The following is a 23,228-nucleotide window of genomic DNA, read 5'->3' on the forward strand; positions in this document are numbered from 1 at the left end:
AATGAGGTACTTTTAACTAATACATTTAAAAAAATGTTCCTTTATGACATTCTGATAATAAAATTGCATTTTTCTCAAAATATGTGGGTCTTTTTTAGGTCAATTCAAATTATGTAAGCAAGTAATTTTATTTAAAAAGAGTGATAAAACTGATTAAAAAAAAATATATATATATATTTGACAGCATCAATATCTAATGCATTATTTGTTAAATGTATATTTACTCCCCGATAACCTTAACCATTCCTCTTTTGCCGCTCAGTGTGTGAACCTGGATAAACTGGAGCCAGTCGCAAATGAAGAGCGTTTAGTTAACAAATCCATGGGTCTGCTTGACAACCAGAAGTTCTGGGCAGGCATTGTGTTTCCTGACATCGCCCACGGCAACAGCTCCGACTTGCCCTCTAACGTCAACTACAAAATCCGCATGGACATCGACAACGTTGAGAGGACCAACAAGATCAAGGATGGGTATGAGAGAGAAGAATCCCACCATTTTTCTAATTACTATTTCATGTTATTGTGCTAATAGGATTGTCTAAATGTCTGCAGCTACTGGGACCCTGGCCCCAGAGCAGACCCCTTCGAGGACTTGCGTTACATATGGGGCGGATTCTCCTACCTGCAAGATGTGATTGAACAGGGAATCATCCGAGCTGTGACAGGCAGCAAGGAAAAGACTGGTGTTTATATTCAGCAGATGCCCTACCCTTGCTACGTGGATGACATGTAAGTGCCTGCACAATGTTGAACTAAAACTATGCTAATTTCCGGACTATAGAGACCCATAAATAAATGCTGCATCCACCTAATTTTGGGCCAAATTTAACTTTATACTTATATTGGCCGCACAAGTCTACAAGCCGCAGGTGTACATATTAAAAAGATTTACACAGGCAATTGTGTTTATTCACAAAATTTACAAAAGACAGTGTCTGTAATACGGCATACATGACCCTACCAGAGAGTTCTTTAAGCGCAATCTTCGCCCTTCTCCTCCTGCAACGTGCTGAAACAACTAAAGTCGTCTTCTTTGACATGTTGCGGTCTGTGCTTTCGGGATCTCTTTATTGGTCATAGATTTCCTTTACCGATGGCCGGGTCGATCTACTTTGGCTTTGGGGCTGCGTTGTGTGCATTTCGTTGTGTCTTCTCCATGACGAGAGTGAGTCCATAACGCTCTAAATGGCTAACTGAATGATTGTGTGAGGGCCTTTTAATTTCAATCAATCAATGTTTGTTTATAAAGCCCTAAATCACAAATGTCTCAAAGGATTGTACAAACCATTACGACTACGACATCCTCGGAAGAACCCACAAAAGGGCAAGGAAAACTCACACCCAGTGGGCAGGGAGAATTCACATCCAGTGGGACGCCAGTGACAATGCTGACTATGAGAAACCTTGGAGAGGACCTCAAATGTGGGCAATCCCCCCCACCCCCCTCTAGGGGACCGAAAGCAATGGATGTCGAGCGGGTTTAACATGATACTGTGAAAGCTCAATCCATAGTGGCTCTAACACAGCCGCGAGAGTTCAGTTTAAAGCGGATCCAAGACAGCAGCGAGAGTCCCGTCCACAGGAAACCATCCCAAGCGGAGGCGGATCAGCGGCGTAGAGATGTCCCCAACCGAGACACAGGCGAGCGATCCATCCTGGGTCTCGACTCTGGACAGCCAGTACTTCATCCATGGTCATCGGACCGGACCCCTTCCACAAAAAGAAAAGAAGCGGCAGATCAACTGGTCTAAAAAGGATTTCTATTTAAAGGCTAGAGTATACAAATGAGTTTTAAGGTGAGACTTAAATGCTTCTACTGAGGTAGCATCTCGAACTGTTACTGGGAGGGCATTCCAGAGTACTGGAGCCCGAACGGAAAACGCTCTATAGCCCGCAGACTTTTTTTGGGCTCTAGGAATCACTAATAAGTCGGAGTCTTTTGAACGCAGATTCCTTGCCGGGACATATGGTACAAATGTTAATGTTAACAGTTTCATTGGTCCCCCGTGACCTGTTAGGCAATTTCATTGGTTTGATGTGATTTATTGGCGACATGTAAAGCTTGTGAACACATCAATAAATTACCCGCAGCATTATAGTCCGGAAAATATGTAAGCAGTTGATTCAAAAACCGGATTACATTTTTAATTCATTTTTGCTTTCATAGTTTCCTACGGGTGATGAGTCGGTCGATGCCCTTGTTTATGACTTTGGCGTGGATGTACTCCGTGGCCATCATCATCAAGGGAGTGGTCTACGAGAAGGAAGCCCGGCTCAAGGAGACCATGAGGATCATGGGACTGAACAATGGCATTTTGTGGCTCAGCTGGTTCATCAGCAGTTTGATTCCATTGCTTATCAGCGCTGGCTTGTTGGTCATGTTGTTGAAGGTAGGTGTAATTATTTGTCTCTCTAGCTAAACACTAATAATGTGGAAAGTAATAGATGTCATGTTTATGTCCATCCCTCCTCTCAGACTGGAAACTTGCTGCCTTACAGCGACTCAGGGGTCGTCTTTCTTTTCCTGAGCTCCTTCGGCGTAGTAACTATCATGCAGTGCTTCCTTATTAGCACATTGTTTTCTCGCGCTAACTTGGCAGCGGCCTGCGGTGGAATCATCTATTTCACCCTCTACCTGCCCTACGTGCTGTGCGTTGCTTGGCAAGACTACATCGGATACGGAGCAAAACTTGTTGTGGTGCGTTGATGGAACTTAATCATCCATAAATAACCAGAGTATTGTTTTGTCCGGACTAAAGTGTGTCTATTCACCGTCCTCTCCGCAGAGCCTGCTGTCTCCTGTAGCTTTTGGATTTGGCTGTGAGTACTTATCCCTGTTTGAGGAGCAAGGCGTGGGAATCCAGTGGTCCAACTTGCTGGCCAGCCCTCTGGAGGAGGATAGCTACAACCTGACCACCTCCATTTTTCTCATGCTCTTTGACGCTGTGCTCTATGGACTTATGACATGGTATATTGAGGCTGTGTTCCCTGGTGAGTCTGGACGAATTACTCTTCGAAAACCTTTTTACAAAAAATGAGGGATGTACTAAATAAGAAAGAGACGTGAATGGCAATGCACTGAAAGACAAATGTAATTCTTTCCACTGCAGGCCAGTACGGAATACCCAGACCTTGGTATTTCCCTTTCACAAAGACATACTGGTGTGGCGAAAAAGAGAACCAGAACTTCTCAACGCCTATGTCCACGAAAGGCAACGCTGATGGTAAAAATAATGCTTGTTTTGTGAAGTTAAACGTTTTTTTAAGTACCGTATTTTCCGGAGTATAAGTCGCACCTGCCGAAAATGCATAATAAAGAAGGGAAAAAACATGTATAAGTTGTACTGGAGTATAAGTCGCATTTTTGGGGGAAATGTATTTGATAAAACCCAACACATAGAATAGACGTTTGAAAGGAAATTTAAAATAAATAAAGAATAGTGAACAACAGGCTGAATAAGTGTACGTTATATGAGGCATAAATAACCAACTGAGAAGGTGCCTGGTATGTTAACCTAACATATTATGGTAAGAGTCATTCAAATAACTATAACATATAGAACATGCTATACGTTTACCAAACAATCTGTCACTCCTAATCGCAAAATTCCATGAAATCGTATACCTCTAGTCCAGGGGTAGGGAACCTATGGCTCTAGAGCCAGATGTGGCTCTTTTGATGACTCTCAGATAAATCTTAGCTGACATTGCTTAACACGATAAGTAATGAATAATTCCGCTGGTAATCGCAGTGTTAAAAATGACATTCAAAATATAAAAAATATTCTCATCCATTTTAATCCATCCATCTGTTTTCTACCGCACCTGTTCAAGAAGTCGCATTAATGATTAGCAAGAAGGATTTTATTTATCATCGGTGAGCTTCCGAATAAAAATGTTATTAAAAAGAATAAGAGACTTATTATGGGAAGATCTGTCACTTCATTTCTGTTTTTGCTTCTTTGTTTCGTATTTACTTCCCATCAGTGCTTTTATTTTGTTGCCATTTCCTGTTTGTCCCGCTGAGCGCCGTGTTTTTTTCCCCTCAACTGCTGCCAATCAGCATGTTTCTATTTATGCTTATCTTGCGCGTTCCTCAGGGCTGGAAGATTGACTATTGTTTAGAACTGTACATGCAAGACTGCTTCATTCTCCTCTGTTGGTGATATTAAAAGCATCTTACCTGCGCCTCGCTCTCCTGGTTCCTGCATCTAAGGGTCGCTACTACTGCTGCCATGCGAGTTTATGACATATTATACTCTATAAATGTTGGTCTTTCTTAAAAATGCAGACATTTAGTTGTATTCAGTGTTAAAAAAATATTATATGGCTCTCACGGAAATACATTTTAAAATAAATGGCTCTCTCAGCCAAAAAGGTTCCCGACCCCTGCTCTAGTCTCTTACGTGAATGAGCTAAAAAATATTACTTGATATTTTACGGTAATGTGTTAATAATTTCACACATAAGTCGCTCCTGAGTATAAGTCGCACCCTTGGCCAAACTATGAAAAGAACTGCGACTTATAGTCCGAAAAATACGGTAGAGCCAGCTTCTGGCGTAAAGAGTCGTGCGGTTGTTTAAGTTCATGACCGATCACTTCAGTAGCTGATCATCACCGCGGTCGTTGGTCTCTGCAGCTGTTTGCTTGTCCTACTTTGATGGACTGACTGATTTACCTCACGGATAAAGTTATCCTTTTTTTCTGCTAAATGTATATACCTCGAGGCAACATGTTCTCTGTAACAGGTTCACTTCAGTTGAGCAGCATTCCAGCCACATCCATTCAGTTGCTGATTTAGCATCGCTTTGAAGGCTATCGTCGGGACATATTTACAGCTTGTATTTCTAAAACGGTCGTACTAGTGAAGTGAATTATATTTATATAGCACTTTTCTCAAGTGACTCAAAGCGCTTTACATAGTGACACCCAATATCTAAGTTACATTTAAACCAGCGTGGGTGGCACTGGGAGCAGGTGGGTAAAGTGTCTTGCCCAAGGACACAAGGGCAGTGACTGGGATGGCACAAGCGGGAATCGAATCTGCAACCCTAAAGTTGCTGGCACGGCCAGTCTACCAACAATGTAAAAATTGTCTACAATTTTTACATTGGAGACAAAACCTTTCCCCAAAAATATGTATGTCTAAGTAACTTGTGTTTCTTCATAGTTTTTGCCCATTTATTGTGTGAATTACATTTATATAGCGCTTTTTCTCTAGTGACTCAAAGCACTTTACAGAGTGAAACCCAATATCTAAGTTACATTTAAACCAGTGTGGGTGGGACTGGGAGCAGGTGGGTAAAGTGTCTTGCCCAAGGACACAACGGCAGTGACTAGGATGGCGGAAGCGGGAATCGAACCTGCAACCCATTTTTCAATTAATGTTGATGGGGCATAGCAGTTTTGAATTGGCTTCAAATTGGTAGGAAATATCAATTTTTTTTTTTTTTCAATGTTTTTACTTTTTTATATAACTGGACATTATCAGAAATATAAAAACATGACATTGACCATATTGGATTGATCTGAATTGTAGTTGTCAATGTAATCTTTTTGTTTATTGTTCACATGTAAGAATATATTTGTATTTAAAAAAAGTTATAAACAGAGAAAACTGAAATTATATCGAACTGAGTTTTGATTTAGATTGGACGTGTCATTGTGAAAGTGCTTAAAGGAAAATGGAAAAGTATGTTGGAGTTTGGGTTTTGGTGGAGGGAACAGTTATAATTCATCTAAAATACTGTAATTTGTGTTAAAAAAGGGGCAGATAAATATAAGAATATAATTCTTCCATCTGCTCCTTTCTGATCATGGAAATGTATACGAAAGAAAAACAAAAAAAACAATGACAGTGTCAATTGTACGTGGCTTGTAAATATGCATTTTCATGAAAGGAATAAAAATAAATGATGATGATGATGATGATATGTAATTGTCTACAGTAAATACAAATCTATGTAAATGATAATAATACATTATCTTTTAAGATGTCATTATAAACCTACTTGAAATATGTTTTCATTGTATATTTCTGTTATGCACACACTCCGGCTTCCATAACCCGCCAGGTTATGGAACCTGGGTCGTTCAAGCATGCTAGCTACCGAGCTAAAAGCCCGGGCTATCAACCCGAGAGCCAAGGAGTGAGGTTTACTTAGGTACACATGGCCAAGCCTCTCTGGCTGGCCTTTGTTACACATAACCAAATCTCCTTCTGGTCGCCAAACTTATACAATAAACCCTCGTTTATCGTTAATAATTGTTTCCAGTCCCGGTCGTTGTACGTTAATTTCCTCGAAGTAAAAATTATTGATTATAAATGGAATATTTTCTATAGCTGGAGCATTAAAAAAAAACTGTTTAAAGAGTTTCTAAATACGGTTTCTAACGTGAAGAAAGCCTAGTCGCCATGAAATAACACCCACATAGTCACCTGTACAAGCCGCAAATCTTTAAGAAGGATTTGGAGAGAGACGAATTTATTACAGTACTCACTAGGCTGCAGTCAGCCATAGTGTATTACACAAGTGATATTAAAAAAGGGTCGAAATGGGACAACTAACAAAATCTTGTGTAGTGCCACAATGATATAAAACTACAACTGAAGCTAAGATGCTGATATTGGTTTTGAATTGTATCTCCAGCTGTGTGCATAGAGGAGGAGCCGAGCCACATTGAGCCAGGTGTTTACATTGAGAACCTGGTGAAGGTCTACAGCCATGGAAACAAACTCGCAGTCGATGGACTATCCCTGAGATTCTACGAAGGACAGATCACCTCTTTCCTCGGCCACAACGGAGCTGGAAAGACCACAACAATGTACGACAGCACACCCTTCTTGTAAACAGAGCTCTGTGTTTTGACGAGTTACTGACTTGTCCCTGCTTATTTTTGCGACAGGTCGATCCTGACAGGGTTGTTTCCGCCCACCTCAGGAACGGCCTACATCCTGGGCAAAGACATTCGCTCAGAACTTAGCAACATCAGGCAAAATCTGGGTGTTTGTCCCCAGCACAATGTTCTTTTCAGCATGTATGTGGAAAGTCGTGGTCACATTCGCATTTAAGCGTTTTGATATTATTAGAAATTCTCTTAACATTTATTTGTGGTCTGACCGAAAATAAATCCAGGCTGACAGTGGAGGAGCACATCTGGTTCTACGGCCGCCTGAAAGGACTGCCTGCGGAGATGGTGAAGGCCGAGATGGAACAAATTGTTAACGATGTTGGATTGCCTCACAAACGACAGTCACGCACCAGCACACTTTCCGGTCGGCTCGATTATTTCCAATTTCATAACCTTTCGCGCATTAATATTTGTGTTTCATGCAAGAACTTGTTTTTCTTGATGTACTAAAAATGATTTTCTTCCCTTTGTTATCAATTCAGGAGGGATGCAGAGGAAGTTGTCAGTGGCCTTGGCTTTTGTCGGAGGCTCCAAAGTTGTGATCTTGGACGAACCCACTGCTGGCGTTGATCCTTATGCTCGTAGGGGAATCTGGGACCTGCTTCTTAAATACAGACAAGGTACAGGAAACAAGAACAATCTGGGTGCAGACCACAGCCAGATTGTGAACAGTTGAAATAAAAACATTAATCTTGAACTACCGTAATTTCCGGTATGGAGCGCACTTAAATATAAGCTCCACTCACCTAATTTTTGGCAGAATTTTATTTTGTACATATACCGGCCGAACAAGCCTAAAATCTGCAAGTGTAAACATTGAAAATAGGGAACTAACAGGAAAAGTCATGGAGTGCAGTCTTCGTCCTTTTCCTCCGCCTACGTACAGAAACTATTGAAGTCGTCTTCTTTCGGGGAGCAGCGTTCTGGCCATTTGGGCCCATAAGTGATGGTTAATTTATGTTCTGTTTTGCGGCTATTTCCTTTTCCAACAGTCGGGTTAATCGTCTTTGGCTTTGGGGCTTTGACGTGTAAATTTTGTTGTTTTTTCTTCCATGATTAGGGCGAGTCCATAACTCGCTTAATGGCCGACTGAATGATTGCGAGGGTGCATTTGATTTAATGTTAACAATTTAATTGGTCAACTGTGACCAGTTTGAAAGTTTCATTAGTCTGATGTGACAAGGCTAAATTTATTGGCGGCATGTGACGCTCGTGAACATGGAAAAATCCATAAATTAGTCACAGTATTGTATAAAGTGTATAGTGGAAAGGATGGGAAAATATTAATATTAGTAGTAACTTGTAGTCCGGAAACCATGGTAATGTAAAGAAAAATAGAATCTAAACTCTACAAATTTAAAGGCCGACTGAAATGAGATGTTCTTATTTAAACGGGGATAGCAGGTCCATTCTATGTGTCATACTTGATCATTTCGCGATACTGCCATATTTTCGCTGAAAGGATTTAGTAGAGAACATCGACGATAACGTTTGCAACTTTTGGTCGCTAATAAAAAAGCCTTGCCTTTACCGGAAGTAGCAGACGATGTGCGTGTGACGTCACGGGTTGTAGAGCTCCTCACATCCTCACATTGTTTACAATCATGGCCACCAGCAGCTAGAGCGATTCGGACCGAGAAAGCGACTATTTCCCCATTAATTTAAGCGAGGATGAAAGATTCGTGGATGAGGACCTTTAGGGTGAAGTACTAGAAAGAAAAAAAAAAAAAAGAAAAGGCGACGGCTCCAGGTGGCGTTTCAGATGTAATTAGACACGTTTGCTATGTTAATTCTGGAAGATCCCTTATCAGCTTATTGTTTTAATAGTGTTTTAGTGAGATTGTAAAGTCATACCTGAAAGTCGAATGGCTGCGGTGAACGCCAGTGTCTCTCAGAGAAGCCGAGGAGCCAAGATCACAGCTGCCTTTTTGAGCTGCAGGATGAGGTCCTATAATCCACTGAAGTCTCCGGTAAGAGCCGACTTAATATCACAATTTTCCCATCCAAAAACTTGCTGGTTGACATAGAGAAACATGTTCGCTTGACCGCTCTGTGTTAAAGCTTCACAACAAACAAAGAAACACCGGCTGTGTTTCGGTGCTAAAGGCAGCTGCAATCCACCAACAGCATTATTCTTTATAGTCTCCATTATTAATTGAACAAATTGCAAAAGATTCAGCAACACAGATGTACAAAATACTGTGTAATTATGCGATGAAAAGAGACTACTTTTAGCCGTGTGTGGTGCTGGGCTAATATGTCCGCTACAACCCGAGACGTCACGCGCACGCGTCATCGTTCCGCGACGTTTTCAACAATAAACTCCGCGGGAAATTTAAAATTGTAATTTAGTAAACTAAACCGGCCGTTTTGGCATGTGTTGCAATGTTAATATTTCATCATTGATATATAAACTATCAGACTGCGTGGTCGGTAGTAGTGGGTTTCAGTGGGCCTTTAACAATCACTTTTGAAATGTTGAGTGTTTTCCAAAATGTAATTGGGTGGTGCTTAAGATAATACCTATAATACCATTGTAAAAACCCAGGTTGACATACTGTACCTAAAAACATGCATGTATTTTGGGTATATGCATGTGTATGTATGTGATTATGTGTGTATATATACGTATATATATATGTATAGTATATATGTGTGTGTATATATGTGTGTGTTGTGTATATATGTGTGTGTACATATGTATATATGTAAGTGTGTGTGAATTTAAATGTATTATATATTGCATCTACGCAGCAAACACTGAATTGAATTATATTATATATATTATTGTATTATATACTGCATATATATATATTGTATATGTATAGGGGTGGGACCTAATAAGTTTACTTCTTCCCACTCCCTTTTGAGCCAATCTTGACATCGACAAAAGATTAGTCACATGTATTGTTTTCAATGTAGGTGTAAAAATAATATATATATATATATATGTATCTCTTTTGTATTTCATGTCATTCTTTTGTTTTGTTTGCATGGCTCAAAATAAACCATTCATTCATTCATTCAGATCAAAACATGACCTCCTGATATAAGAACTAAAGACGCACATCAGCAGTTAGTAATGTTTAAAATGATCAGTTTTACATATGACAAAGTAGAATGTAGACTATGGATAACACTGATCGTCCATTGGGCAGGCCGCACCATTATCCTGTCTACCCATCACATGGACGAAGCAGACATCCTGGGTGACCGCATTGCCATTATCTCCCACGGCAAGCTGTGCTGTGTCGGCTCTTCGCTCTTCCTAAAGACCCAGCTGGGCACGGGCTACTACTTGACCCTGGTTAAGAGAGACTACGATTTGGCACTTCAGTCTTGCAGGAATTCGGCCAGCACCGTTTCCTATAGCAAGAAAACCGAAAAGGTAAGCAAAAGCAAGCGTTTATTATTTTCACTTGCATGGTTGTGTTGATGCTATCTTGTTCTTGCTTAACTTTAATTTGTGCTTCCACACAGGAGGATAGCGTTTCTGAGAGCAGTTCAGATGCAGGCCTTGGCAGCGAACCAGAGAGTGAGACCACCACAATTGGTAACAAAAAAGTTTCAATTAAGTTCACAACTTTGACTTCATACATTGGTAACTCCTGTTTATTTTCACACCTCAGACGTTTCCCTCATCTCCAACGTGATATTTAAGCATGTGTCAGAAGCTCGCCTGGTGGAAGACGTCGGACATGAGCTCACTTACATCTTGCCCTACCAGTCAGCCAAAGATGGAGCCTTTGTGGAACTCTTTCATGAGCTTGATGACCGTCACACTGACCTGGGAATATCAAGCTATGGCATATCTGACACCACCCTAGAGGAGGTAAAGAACTGGAAAGGCTTCAGTACTGCAAAATGATTTACAGTATCTTCCATGGGAATATACAAGATTGCTTACAGCTTTTGTTGATGTTTAATTTACTGTGTGTCTTCTCATTCAGATTTTCTTAAAAGTTGCTGAAGACAGTGGCGTCGATGCTGTGGAACTTTCAGGTGAGATTTGATGGAATTAGCATTTTATATCATAAAGCTTTGTTTAACCCATTTTGTACGCATATGAGAAGACACAAATAAAACGGATACAGGAAATATTCAGTCTAATGGTGGCTTTTATTTGCAGACGGAGTAGTGCCAACGCGGACTCGTCGCCGTCACGCATTTGGAGACCATCAAAGCTGCCTGAAGCCCTTCACTGAAGACGACTTTGACTTCAACGATTCTGAAGGTAAAACAGCAGGAACTCTACACATACTTGCCAACCTTGAGACCTCCGATTTCGAGAGGTGGGGGATGGGGGGGGGGGGGGGGGGCGTGGTTAAGAGGGGAGGAGTATAATTCACCAACTCGAGTATTTCATATATTTTTCATATATATATTTAAATATATATATATATGTGTATGAAATACTTGACTTTTAGTGAATTCTAGCTATATATTTATTTTATTATATAAATAAATAAAAGTAATAGTTGAATTTCAGACGGCACCTATCAAATACACTAATAAAAACAGTTGTTCTACTAACTGTACTGTGCTTGCTGGTTACTAAAAAAACAACAACAACACTTACCTTTCACTATTTGAGTAACCTCTGTTCTGCTATTTGCGTACTGGCGAGAGTCACTTGCCGTCAGGTGCGCAACACCACGTAAATCGTTGGTCAATCAAAAAGCAACCCCATAACGCTATTGCCAACATTCACCAGGAGATGGCAACAGACAACATAGAATCACTCTTATTACAGACGGAGTCGCCATGGCTGTAACTTCCTCGTTCTTCTGCTTCGTCTCCTTGTGTGTGCAGTTTTTTATTAAAATCCGTAGATGTTGTAACGTGATTGGGCAGGCAGGCTGTTTAGATCGTGGGAAAGCGGACGTGAAAACAGGCTGTCCCCACTCAGGTCTGCATGGAGCTGGAGGGGCGTGGCCTCCAGCTCCGCTGAATTTCGGAAGATTTTCGGGAGAAAATTTATTCCGGGAAATTTTCGGGAGAGGCGCTGAATTTCGTGAGTCTCCCAGAAAATCCGGGAGGGTTGGCAAATATGCCTTTACACAGCATTGTATTTTTGTTTTCATGTATAAAATGTACGGCTGTTGAAATGAACATGTTATTTGAATTAATCCCTTATCGTTATTAACCTGGTTTAAAAAATGTACGCAGTTTAGCAGTGCAGAACGACTCAAAATCCCTTAAATGTCTGTGGCAACGCAATTCCGGCAGTTTGTCCAGGTAGTGTCTCAGTCAATATGGAAGACGATAAACAAAGCATTGCTCCTCTCAATGGGAAATGTGAGCAAAAACAAAACATGAGGAAACAGTCGGCAGACAGAGTATTTATTATTCACACTCTGCAGGAATGAGTTTTCTTTTCACAAAAGTACTTCCCGCTTAAAATAGCACAGTAATAACACAAAAGTAATACAAGGTGTAGATACATGAAAATGATATCGAATAAAAATGAACGGCTAGTCAACATTAATCCGCTGCAATCCGGTGAATGATCTGATTAAACAAATGATTGTTTGACACCTTTAGTAAATATATCAAATGGAAAAAAGTTTTTACTCAGTTTTCCTTAACGCTCATTCGTGGTTCTGCTTTGTCTTTCCAGAATCTCGTGAGACCGACTGGCTTAGTGGAATAGATGGTAAAGGCTCATACCAGGTGAAAGGATGGAGTCTAAAGCGACAGCAGTTTGTAGCGCTACTCTGGAAAAGATTCCTGTATGCTCGGCGTTCCAGGAAAGGCTTTTTCGCCCAGGTATGCTGATGCTTTTTTTTTTTTTTGTTAACGTATTCCTCATCTGGACAAAATCGTCAAATCTTGAGGAATTGAAAATGGAAGTAAATGTGGGCTTGGTCTTCTCACAGTTATTTTACACCGAATAAAGTTTTATGGCCTTGCATCTCAATTATATTCTGACATTAAACATTGGGACGGACTCTTGCCGTCGTCGTGCGGGTTCCAAGGGGCACCAAGGAAGGACATGTTCGAGCAGGTTTGACTTGCTTTATTTTACAATTAAGCTTGTCTGCGGTCGAGTCGCTTTTCAGATCCTTTTTCACTACTCGCTCCTCGGTCGCTTTCAGCCGCCCCCGTCGTCGCTGTCTTCGGCTCGCGCTCTGTCGCTCTCGCTCGTCACGTACTGCTGCGGGTTCCCCTACTCGATCTCTCCTCCTTCTCCCCTTTTATACCCTGTGAGCAGATAAGTCAATTGTGTCCCGGTGTGCGAGCCACGCACCTGATCTCGCTCGTAGCGTCGCTCACGGCACGCCCCGTCTCTCCGCTCGGTCATCGTCTCCGCCTCCTCGCCGCCATCTTGGGCCGGGCTCCAGCGTGCCCTGCCCCGCTGCTCGTTTGCCGGCTCCGCCTCTCCACAAACATAAATTAATTTGACCCAACCTGAATTAAATTACTTGATAGTATTGATCTATTTATCTGTACAACATACTGGGTGAGTCACATACCTTATACATGCTGCTGACAACAACTCGTGTTTTTTTTAATTCTCCATCTTTCTGCCTATGTTAACTCTGTACACATATGTTCTTTTGTACTTACTACTTTTACCTGTTGGTCAAATGTGGCGCTACTGCCACCTAGCTGCATGCTTTTATTATGTCATAACATGAATACTAGAGTGTGGACACAAATAATGAAAATCTTTCCTGCTGCTCGAGGACCCACTCTGGGTCCGACCCACTGCTTTATGGAAGAAAAAAAATTGTGCACTAGAGAGAAGTTACTCCGTAACAGAAAAAAGGCATCCTTAAACTTTTTTCACAAAATTGGATGTATAGAATTGTCCAAAATATCTTGATTAAATTAAGAATTAGGGTTAAAGGACAGGGGTTTAGTCCGATCAGTAACTAATTAATTGAAAAGTATGTTTTATTGTTTTTGCTCATGTACTAGTTAGACAATGTAATGTAATGTCATGTAAATATTTTGTTAGAAGTGATTTTAACAAACATTTCGTATGTTGTGTTTGCCTCCAGATTGTCCTCCCAGCTGTATTTGTGTGTATCGCCCTGGTGTTCAGTCTAATTGTGCCTCCATTTGGAAAGTACCCAAGTCTGGCTCTGGATCCTGGAATGTATGGGGAACAGTTTACCTTCATCAGGTTTGCTTGAAATCTTAAATCCTGGTTGAGATTAAAAAAACATTTAAGAAACACTTTTTGTCTGTCTTAGGCAACACTGAACTGAATTGTGTGATAAGAGACAAACACACTTAAAACAACACATTTGTCTTTACAGTAATGACTTACCTGAGGACCCTCACACCAACAAACTTCTTGGAGCTCTGACAGACAAACCGGGATATGGAACACGTTGCATGGAAGGACAACCCATTACGTGAGTACTTCATATTTCATAACTTAATTTTCGAAGATCAATATAGCAGCCCTACAAAAGGAAGGTGATTCATATGGCCTCATTTGCAGCGATTTACCTGACACATGAAACGTGACAAATTGTGGGGGTGCACTATCAATCAATCAATCAATGTTTATTTATATAGCCCTAAATCACAAGTGTCTCAAAGGGCTGCACAAACCACGACGACATCCTCGGTATACCCCACATAAGGGCAAGGAAAAACTCACACCCAATGGGACGTCGGTGACAGTGACAATGATGACTATGAGAAACCTTGGAGAGGACCCGCATATGTGGGCATCCCCCCAGCCCCCTAGGGGACCGAAAGCAATGGATGTCGAGCGGGTCTAACATGATATTGTGCAAGTCCAATCCATAGTGGATCTAACATAACAGTGAGAGTTCAGTCCAAAGTGGATCCAAAATAGTAGCGAGAGTCCCGTCCATAGTGGAGCCAGCAGGAAACCATCCCAAGCGGAGGCGGATCAGCAGCGCAGGGATGTCCCCAACCGATGCATAGGCGAGCGGTCCATCCTGGGTCCCGACTCTGTACGAGCGGTCTATCCTAGGTCCCGACTCTGGACAGCCAGTACTTCATCCATGGCCACCGGACCTCTCCACAAGGGAGAGGGGGCAGAGGAGAAAAAGAGAAAAAAAGAAACGGCAGATCAACTGGTCTAAAAGGGGGGTCTTTTTAAAGGCTCGAGTATACAAATGAGTTTTAAGATGAGACTTAAGTGCTTCTACTGAGATAGCAACTCGAACTGTTACCGGGAGGGCATTCCAGAGTACTGGAGCCCAAATGGAAAACGCTGTATAGCCCGAAGACTTTTTTTTGGGTTCTGGGAATCACTAGTAAGCCGGAGTCCTTTGAACGCAGATATCCGCTTTAGCCGCCAGACTGCGGTGGTGAAATCTTAAAATGTTTTTTTGGCAATTACAACTTTGACCACAACATCGGTTTTGCTCTGTACAGTGGCGCTTTCCATCATTTTCAGCAGACCGAATTACAAAATTAAATAACACGCGAGATCCATCCAGAAATCGGGCCATATAAACCACTTCCCTACTATAGGTATCGAACCATACACTCATATTCTCTATATGCTACAGGGATACTCCGTGTGCAGCAATGGAGGATGAGTGGTCAGTTCCACAAGTACCTCAAAGTCTAAGGGACATGTTTGACAAAGGCAACTGGTCCATGAAGAATCCATCTCCTCTGTGCGAGTGCAGCTGTGAGGGACGCAAAAGGATGCTGCCGGAATGTCCGAGCGGTGCAGGGGGTCTTCCACCCCCACAGGTTAGCAACACCCTATCACTTAACTCAATTGCAAAGTATAACTGTTTGTTTTGCATTTAAATGAACTGTTTTGTCTGCTTTTTGTATCCAGATTAGGTTAAGCGATAAAGACACTCTTCAAAATTTGACTGGTCGAAACGTGTCAGATTATCTGGTGAAGACTTACGCTCAGATCATTGGCAAAAGGTAGCGCTGATTACCCATTTTATCGTCATCATCACCATACCTATTAGAGATGCGCGGATAGGCAATTATATCATCCGCAACCGCATCACTATAGTCGTCATCCACCCGCGATCCACCCGAACCAGCATTTTATCACAACTGCAACCACCCCCCCGTTGTTATATGTCAGGGATCGGCAACCTTTACCACTCAGAGAGATATTTTAACCCGTTTCACAGAGTAAAGAAGACAATGAGAGCCGCGACCATTCTCGCGAATATTCGCTGGTGCTCATCCAGATAACAGTAATAAGGGCGTGTTATGAAGCCATTGCCTTTGACGCTTTTGACGCCTTCTCCAACATGTACAAACTGCTTGCCAGTCCAGCAACATGTTGTATGTGGCTTCTGCAGATACACGCACACGACTGCAAGGCATACTGGGTGACACAGAGTACACTGATGTTTGTGATATAAGCAAATTTAACACTCTTACTAATATGCGCCACACTGTGAAGCCACACCAAACAAGAATGACAAACACATTTCGGGAGAACATCCCCACAGTAACACAACATAAACGCAACACAACAAATACCCAGAATCCTTTGCATCCACGACTATTCCTGACTATATTATACACCCCGCTAGCACCTGGATGAGACCGCAAACCGCGCATCTCTAATTCTTATGTATTTTTGAGTAAATGTTTGCAATTAAACCTCTTTCTTGTCTAACTCATCACAGCCTGAAGAACAAGATTTGGGTCAATGAGTTCAGGTACGTTATCTGACATTTAATCAGAAATTGATCTCATGAGGGTATCTGGGATTTGAATAGTTTACAATATCTCTGTATAGATACGGTGGCTTCTCACTTGGGGCCAGAGGCTCCCAGCTTCCTGCCCACAGCGACCAGATCGACGATGCCATTGCTCAACTCCGCAGACGCTTCCATCTAGAAAGGGTGAGAGATTTTTTTGTAGTAGTTTGTAGTGTTTTCCATGCATTCTTTGTTGTGGCATATTTTTTTAGACATGCTAATATGTCTTCGGCAACAACAAAAAAACATGACTTTCCGGTCTTTGTCACCTCCAGGGGACAGCAGCAGATCGTTTCTTCCGTAGTCTCTCCAACTTTATTCAAGGATTGAACACCAACAATAATGTCAAGGTTTGAACTTTCTCACATGCATATGAGGCGGTCATGTAATAATACTACATCAGCAACAAACTTAGATATCACATCTGCCCACAGATCTGGTTCAACAACAAGGGCTGGCACAGTATCGGCTCTTTCCTCAACGTGATGAACAATGGAATCCTTCGAGCAAGCCTGCCAGCCGGCAAAGATCCTGCCAGGTTTGGCATCACTGCCTTTAATCATCCTCTCAACCTCACCAAGGAACAGCTGTCACAAGTGGCACTGTAAGTGTTCATTTTGTTGCTAAACGAAAAGTAAGACTGACAAGGAAACTAATCACTGACTTACCTTTGAACTCTTCAAATGTTTCCTCAGAATGACAACATCAGTGGATGTGCTGGTGTCCATCTGCGTGATCTTCGCCATGTCTTTTGTGCCGGCCAGCTTTGTTGTTTTCCTCATTCAGGAGAGGGTGAACAAGGCCAAACACATGCAGTTCATAAGTGGAGTGCAACCTTTCCTCTACTGGCTGGCCAACTTTGTCTGGGACATGGTAAGACACGTTAGCAGTGGTGCAACATAGGTTTACAGAATACATGCAGTTTTTACTATGGCTGGGATATTTAACTAAATTGTTTTGATGGCCACTTTATCAGAAAGCCAAGAACCCGAGGGTCGGACTCATCCCTTCACTTATTCTTATTTTGTATATTCACGAGAGCCAGCGTCCTCGACAGTATAGACATTTAATTTTGGTGTTTGTTGCACGCGACCAGTCATCCTCTCAGAGAATAAAACACACTGGACAATCCCATATTATTTTGGATGACATACAGTGGGGCAAAAAAGTATTTCGTCAGCCACCGATTGTGCAAGTTCTCCCACTTAAAATGATGACAGAGGTCTGTCATTTTCATCATAGGTACACTTCAACTGTGAGAGACAGAATGTGAAAAAAAAATCCCGGAATTCACATTGTTGGAATTTTAAAGAATTTATTTGTATATTATGGTGGAAAATAAGTATTTGGTCAATCATTCAAAACTCTCACTGATGGAAGGAGGTTTTGGCTCAAAATGTCACGATACATGGCCCCATTCATTCTTTCCTTAACACGGATCAATCATCCTGTCCCCTTAGCAGAAAAACAGCCCCAAAGCATGATGTTTCCACCCCCATGCTTCACAGTAGGTATGGTGTTCTTGGGATCCAACTCAGTATTCTTCTTCCTCCAAACACGACGAGTTGAGTTTATACCAAAAAGTTCTATTTTGGTTTCATCTGACCACATGACATTCTCCCAATCCTCTGCTGTATCATCCATGTATCCATTTTGGTATAAACTCAACTCGTCGTGTTTGGAGGAAGAAGAATTCTGAGTTGCATTCCAAGAACACCACACCTACTGTGAAGCATGGGGGTGGAAACATCATGCTTTGGGGCTGTTTTTAACCAAGGGGACGATTGATCCGTGTTAAGGAAAGAATGAATGGGGCCATGTATCGTGAGATTTTGAGCCAAAACCTCCTTCCATCAGTGAGAGCTTTGAATGGTTGACCAAATACTTATTTTCCACCATAAATTACAAATAAATTCTTTAAAATTCCTACAGTGTGAATTCTTGGATTTTTTCACATTCTGTCTCTCACAGTTGAAGTGTACATATGATGAAAATTACAGACCTCTGTCATCATTTTAAGTGGGAGAACTTGCACAATCGGTGGCTGACTAAATAATTTTTTTGCCCCACTGTATATTGAGTATGAAGGACCACAGAGACACAATAGTACTTGGCCAAGTTTTACTAAAGCTTTAGGAGACCAGCCCTTACAATGCGATAATAGCAGCATCAAGAAGCGGTCTAAAAATCAAACAAAAAGAGTCATCTTATTTAGTGTGAAAACAGCCCCTCCCCCCCAGAAAGAAATATGTTATTTCAAAACAGATAAGGCTTTCTCCACAGGAAGGGAGTATGTTATACCCCTACGCGCACAGCACAGCACCTTCAAGGTGAAACAGAGTTTACTAGCGGACATAAGATAAAAACATGGAGATCACGAGAAGACACACTACATAGGAAAATACTAGCTGCTTTAAACATGACTATGGATTAAAAAGGAACAGTTAAGATATCCCATTCTCACATGTGTTTATTTTATCAGAGTTACAGGAGTGCTCTGCTGTTTTTAAGAATCTACTGCAAAAATGTGAGACTATCTCTAGTTTTTTTAACTAAACTCGTGGGCCACCAGTTGACTAGCACAAATGATGATTAATAAAAGAGACCTAAAATGGAACCTTGTAAAACACTACTCGTATAAATAAAAACATCGGAAGTGGACAAGCTATTGCAACACCTGAGTTACATAAATCACATTATGAAAAATGATGCCTGCCCAAAAGGAGTGGACTTAAAGGGGGTGCCTTGGGGAACGCCTCGATTATGTAAATCACAAGTTTTGACCCTGGTGTTCATTTTTTGCTAGCAAAGTTAAAATGTCAATGCAAGGATCTACCAATGTGTTAAGTGGTCCAAGGTCCTCTACACAACCCGAGCCATTGTAGTGTTTTTAGGAATTTGCTGCAAAAATGTGTCAAACTTGGACTTGGACGTGAGTTGTTTCTCCGACGCAAAGGATAGTTGGCACGAGCGAGACGTGAATGTGAGTACATTCTTTATTTATACTCTAGTAAACTATAAAAGAAAAGGCAAACAAAGGGCGCTCAGAAGGAGGTACAAACACGGGGCTATGAAAAAACAAAAGACTAGTAAAAAGGCTAAAAACTATAAACATGAACAAAAACACTTGCTCTGTGGCATGAACAACAAAACTTACGTGGCGTGGACAAAACAAACAGCATAGCATGGCATTGAGCAGATGAGAAATACGGCTATGTATGTAGGAAGTTGCCAGCCGACTACCTGGTAACTGTGGCTTAAAGGGGAACATTATCACAATTTCAAAAGGGTTAAAAACAATAAAAATCAGTTCCCAGTGGCTTGTTGTATTTTTTGAAGTTTTTTTCAAAATTTTACAGTTCCCGGAATATCCCTAAAAAAAGCTTTAAAGTGCTTGATTTTCGCTATTTGCGATGCGACTATCCATTTCCTTGTGACGTCATACAGTGCTGCCAATGTAAACAAACAATGGCGGATACCACAGCAAGATATAGCGACATTAGCTCGGATTCAGACTCGGATTTCAGCAGTCTAAGCGATTCAACAGATTACGCATGTATTGAAACGGATGGTTGGAGTATGAAAGTATTGAAGAAGCAACTGAAGCTATTGAGCGAATAGCTATTGACGCTATTCACAGCCATAGCATGGCCGAATAGCTGCGTTAGCATTGCCGGTAAAATGTGGGGACCAAACGATCAGGACTTTTGCATCTTGTGACACTGGAGCAACTTAAAGCTGTCGATTGGAAAGTGTTTTTTTCACATTAATTGTGGGTGGAAGGAAACGTAATATAGTTTCAAATGCATCTGCAGGTTATCCATACATCTCTGTGCCATGTCTGTCTTAGCTCCGCCTTTAAATATCATGTTGGCATCAATTAGCATAGCATGTTAGCATCGATTAGCTGGCAGTCACGCCGCGACCAAATATGTCTGATTAGCACATAAATCAACATCAACAAAACTCACCTTTGTGATTTCGTTGACTTTATCGTTGCAAATGCATCTGCAGGTTATCCATACATCTCTGTGCCTTGTCTGTCATCGCCGGTAAAATGTGGAGACACTCCGGTACATTCAATAGGGGTCTGGCGGCAGACACTTTCGCATCTTCGGGCCAGTGGTGCAACTTGAATCCCTCCCTGTTAGTGTTGTTACACCCTCCGACAACACACCGACGAGGCATGATGTATCCAAGGTTCCAAAAAAATAGTCAAAAAAACGAAAAATAACAGAGCTGAGACCCAATGTTTGCAATGTGTTGAAAATGAAAATGGCGGCTGTATTACCTCGGCGACGTCACGTTCTGACGTCATCGCCACATGAGTGATAAACAGAAAAGCGTTTAATTCGCCAAAATTCACCCATTTAGAGTTCGGAAATTGGTTAAAAAATATATGGTCTTTTTTCTGTACCATTAAGGTATATATTGACGCTTACATAGGTCTGGTGATAATGTTCCCCTTTAAATAATAGCTATGAAATTAACAACAGGTGTGAGAGCTGAGGACAGGGGCGTGTTTTGAGGGCAAGGGGAAAATCAATGAGTTGGCATGGAGATAAGAGAAACAAGGAATTGCAAAAGCGGGATACAAGTGTCCAAGAAAATAACCAAACATGACAAAAACAAAACATGATCCATAGGCGTGACAAAATGTTTATCTCTCAAGTTTTGAACTAAACTTGGGGGCCAGATTGATGCTGTTTCAATAGATCTAGGTTAGGCGCTGCCGTCGCTCTAACATTCAGAATAGTTTTAGTTACATGTTTTTCTTTTTCTTTTTTTCCAGTGTAACTACATTGTCCCTGCCACACTGGTTATCATCATCTTCATCTGCTTCCAACAAGATGCTTATGTCTCCTCCACCAACCTGCCTGTGCTGGCCTTGCTGCTGCTGCTCTACGGGTAATTTCCGTTTTTTAGAATCATACAATCTTCTACTTTTTTTTAAACATTTTTGACTCAGACCTTGCTGATTCGTTCCAGATGGTCCATCACCCCTTTGATGTACCCAGCGTCCTTCTTCTTTAAGATCCCCAGCACCGCCTACGTGGTTCTGACCAGCGTCAACATACTGATCGGAATCAACGGCAGCGTGTCCACATTTGTACTGGAGCTGTTTGGAGGCAATGTAAATGACAACTTCCCTGTCAATTTGTTTTTCCAACACGCATCCCAACTATTACAGGACTGAGACTGAATAATTGATACTTTTAGGAGATCGGTGGTATCAATGACATCCTGAAGAACGTGTTCCTCATCTTCCCTCACTTCTGTCTGGGGAGAGGCCTGATCGACATGGTGAAGAACCAAGCAATGGCTGATGCTTTGGAAAGATTTGGTAAGCATAGTAAAGTGGCCTAGCAGGAAAGGGAAACTGATCCCTACTGTTTTTAATTGCAACTGCATGAATATGTTCATGCGTTGTGGTGAAGAAGGAGATGAGCCGGAAGGCAAAGCTCTCAATTTACCGGTCGATCTACGTTCCCATCCTCACCTATGTTCATGAGCTTTGGGTCATGACCGAAAGGATAAGATCACGGGTACAAGCGGCCGAAATGAGTTTCCTCCGCCGTGTGGCGGGGTTCTCCCTTCGAGATAGGGTGAGAAGCTCTGCCATCCGGGAGGAACTCAAAGTAAAGCCGCTGCTCCTCCACATGGAGAGGAGCCAGATGAGGTGGTTCGGGCATCTGGTCAGGATGCCACCCGAACGCCTCCCTAGGGAGGTGTTTAGGGCACGTCCAACCGGTAGGAGGCCACGGGCAAGACCCAGGACACGTTGGGAAGACTATGTCTCCCGGCTGGCCTGGGAATGCCTCGGGATCCCCCGGGAAGAGCTAGATGAAGTGGCTGGGGAGAGGGAAGTCTGGGTTTCCCTGCTTAGGCTGTTGCCCCCGCGACCCGACCTCGGATAAGCGGAAGATGATGGATGGATGGATGAATATGTTCCTGTGGGTTCTTAACAAGATGGAATTGTGTGTCTTAAGGTGAAAACCGTTTCCGTTCTCCCTTGGCTTGGGACATGGTGGGAAAGAACCTGTTCGCAATGGCCATTGAAGGAGTGATCTTCTTTTGCATCACTGTCCTCATTCAGTATCACTTCTGCATCAAGGCCAGGTAACTGCGTTACAATTTTTATTCTCATGCCTCTGTTCTAACACCTTCACAGTAATTATGGTTTGACTCTCGCTGCTGTGTTGGATCCGCTTTGGACTGGACTCTCGCGGCTGTGTTGGATCCACTATGGATTGAACTTTCACAGTAGCATGTTAGACCCGATCCACTATGGATTGAACTTTCACAGTATCATGTTAGACCCGATCCACTATGGATTGAACTTTCACAGAATCATGTTAGACCCGATCCACTATGGATTGAACTTTCACAGTATCATGTTAGACCCGATCCACTATGGATTGAACTTTCACAGTAGCGTGTTAGACCCGATCCACTATGGATTGAACTTTCACAGTATCATGTTAGACCCGCTCGACATCCATTGCTTTCGTCCTCTCCAAGGTTCTCATAGTCTTTATTGTCACCGACCTCCCACTGGGTGTGAGTTTTCCTTGCCCTTATGTGGGCCTACCGAGGATGTCGTAGTGGTTTGTGCAGCCCTTTGAGACACTAGT

At 42.0% G+C, this 23,228-nt stretch overlaps 1 protein-coding gene across 1 annotated transcript in view; it reads left to right on the forward strand.

Moving 5' to 3' along the window:
* The window catches only part of LOC133538706 (phospholipid-transporting ATPase ABCA1-like), a 114,451-nt gene that overhangs the window by 76,463 nt on the left and 14,760 nt on the right, over nt 1–23,228 (forward strand). Inside the window, exons 13-41 of the mRNA XM_061880420.1 lie at nt 263–471; nt 553–729; nt 2,168–2,390; nt 2,477–2,698; nt 2,787–2,991; nt 3,111–3,224; nt 6,652–6,826; nt 6,908–7,039; nt 7,138–7,277; nt 7,396–7,533; nt 10,072–10,301; nt 10,394–10,466; nt 10,543–10,745; nt 10,864–10,915; nt 11,043–11,147; nt 12,534–12,682; nt 13,921–14,045; nt 14,182–14,280; nt 15,418–15,607; nt 15,699–15,793; nt 16,519–16,551; nt 16,632–16,737; nt 16,869–16,943; nt 17,028–17,197; nt 17,289–17,466; nt 21,386–21,501; nt 21,583–21,727; nt 21,814–21,937; nt 22,584–22,713. Coding sequence (XP_061736404.1) covers nt 263–471; nt 553–729; nt 2,168–2,390; nt 2,477–2,698; nt 2,787–2,991; nt 3,111–3,224; nt 6,652–6,826; nt 6,908–7,039; nt 7,138–7,277; nt 7,396–7,533; nt 10,072–10,301; nt 10,394–10,466; nt 10,543–10,745; nt 10,864–10,915; nt 11,043–11,147; nt 12,534–12,682; nt 13,921–14,045; nt 14,182–14,280; nt 15,418–15,607; nt 15,699–15,793; nt 16,519–16,551; nt 16,632–16,737; nt 16,869–16,943; nt 17,028–17,197; nt 17,289–17,466; nt 21,386–21,501; nt 21,583–21,727; nt 21,814–21,937; nt 22,584–22,713 — 4,133 coding nt within the window. The remainder of the gene's footprint in view (nt 1–262; nt 472–552; nt 730–2,167; nt 2,391–2,476; nt 2,699–2,786; nt 2,992–3,110; nt 3,225–6,651; nt 6,827–6,907; nt 7,040–7,137; nt 7,278–7,395; nt 7,534–10,071; nt 10,302–10,393; nt 10,467–10,542; nt 10,746–10,863; nt 10,916–11,042; nt 11,148–12,533; nt 12,683–13,920; nt 14,046–14,181; nt 14,281–15,417; nt 15,608–15,698; nt 15,794–16,518; nt 16,552–16,631; nt 16,738–16,868; nt 16,944–17,027; nt 17,198–17,288; nt 17,467–21,385; nt 21,502–21,582; nt 21,728–21,813; nt 21,938–22,583; nt 22,714–23,228) is intronic.

The sequence above is a fragment of the Nerophis ophidion genome, linkage group LG20 (genome assembly GCF_033978795.1).
Source record: "Nerophis ophidion isolate RoL-2023_Sa linkage group LG20, RoL_Noph_v1.0, whole genome shotgun sequence".
Lineage (NCBI taxonomy): Eukaryota > Metazoa > Chordata > Actinopteri > Syngnathiformes > Syngnathidae > Nerophis > Nerophis ophidion.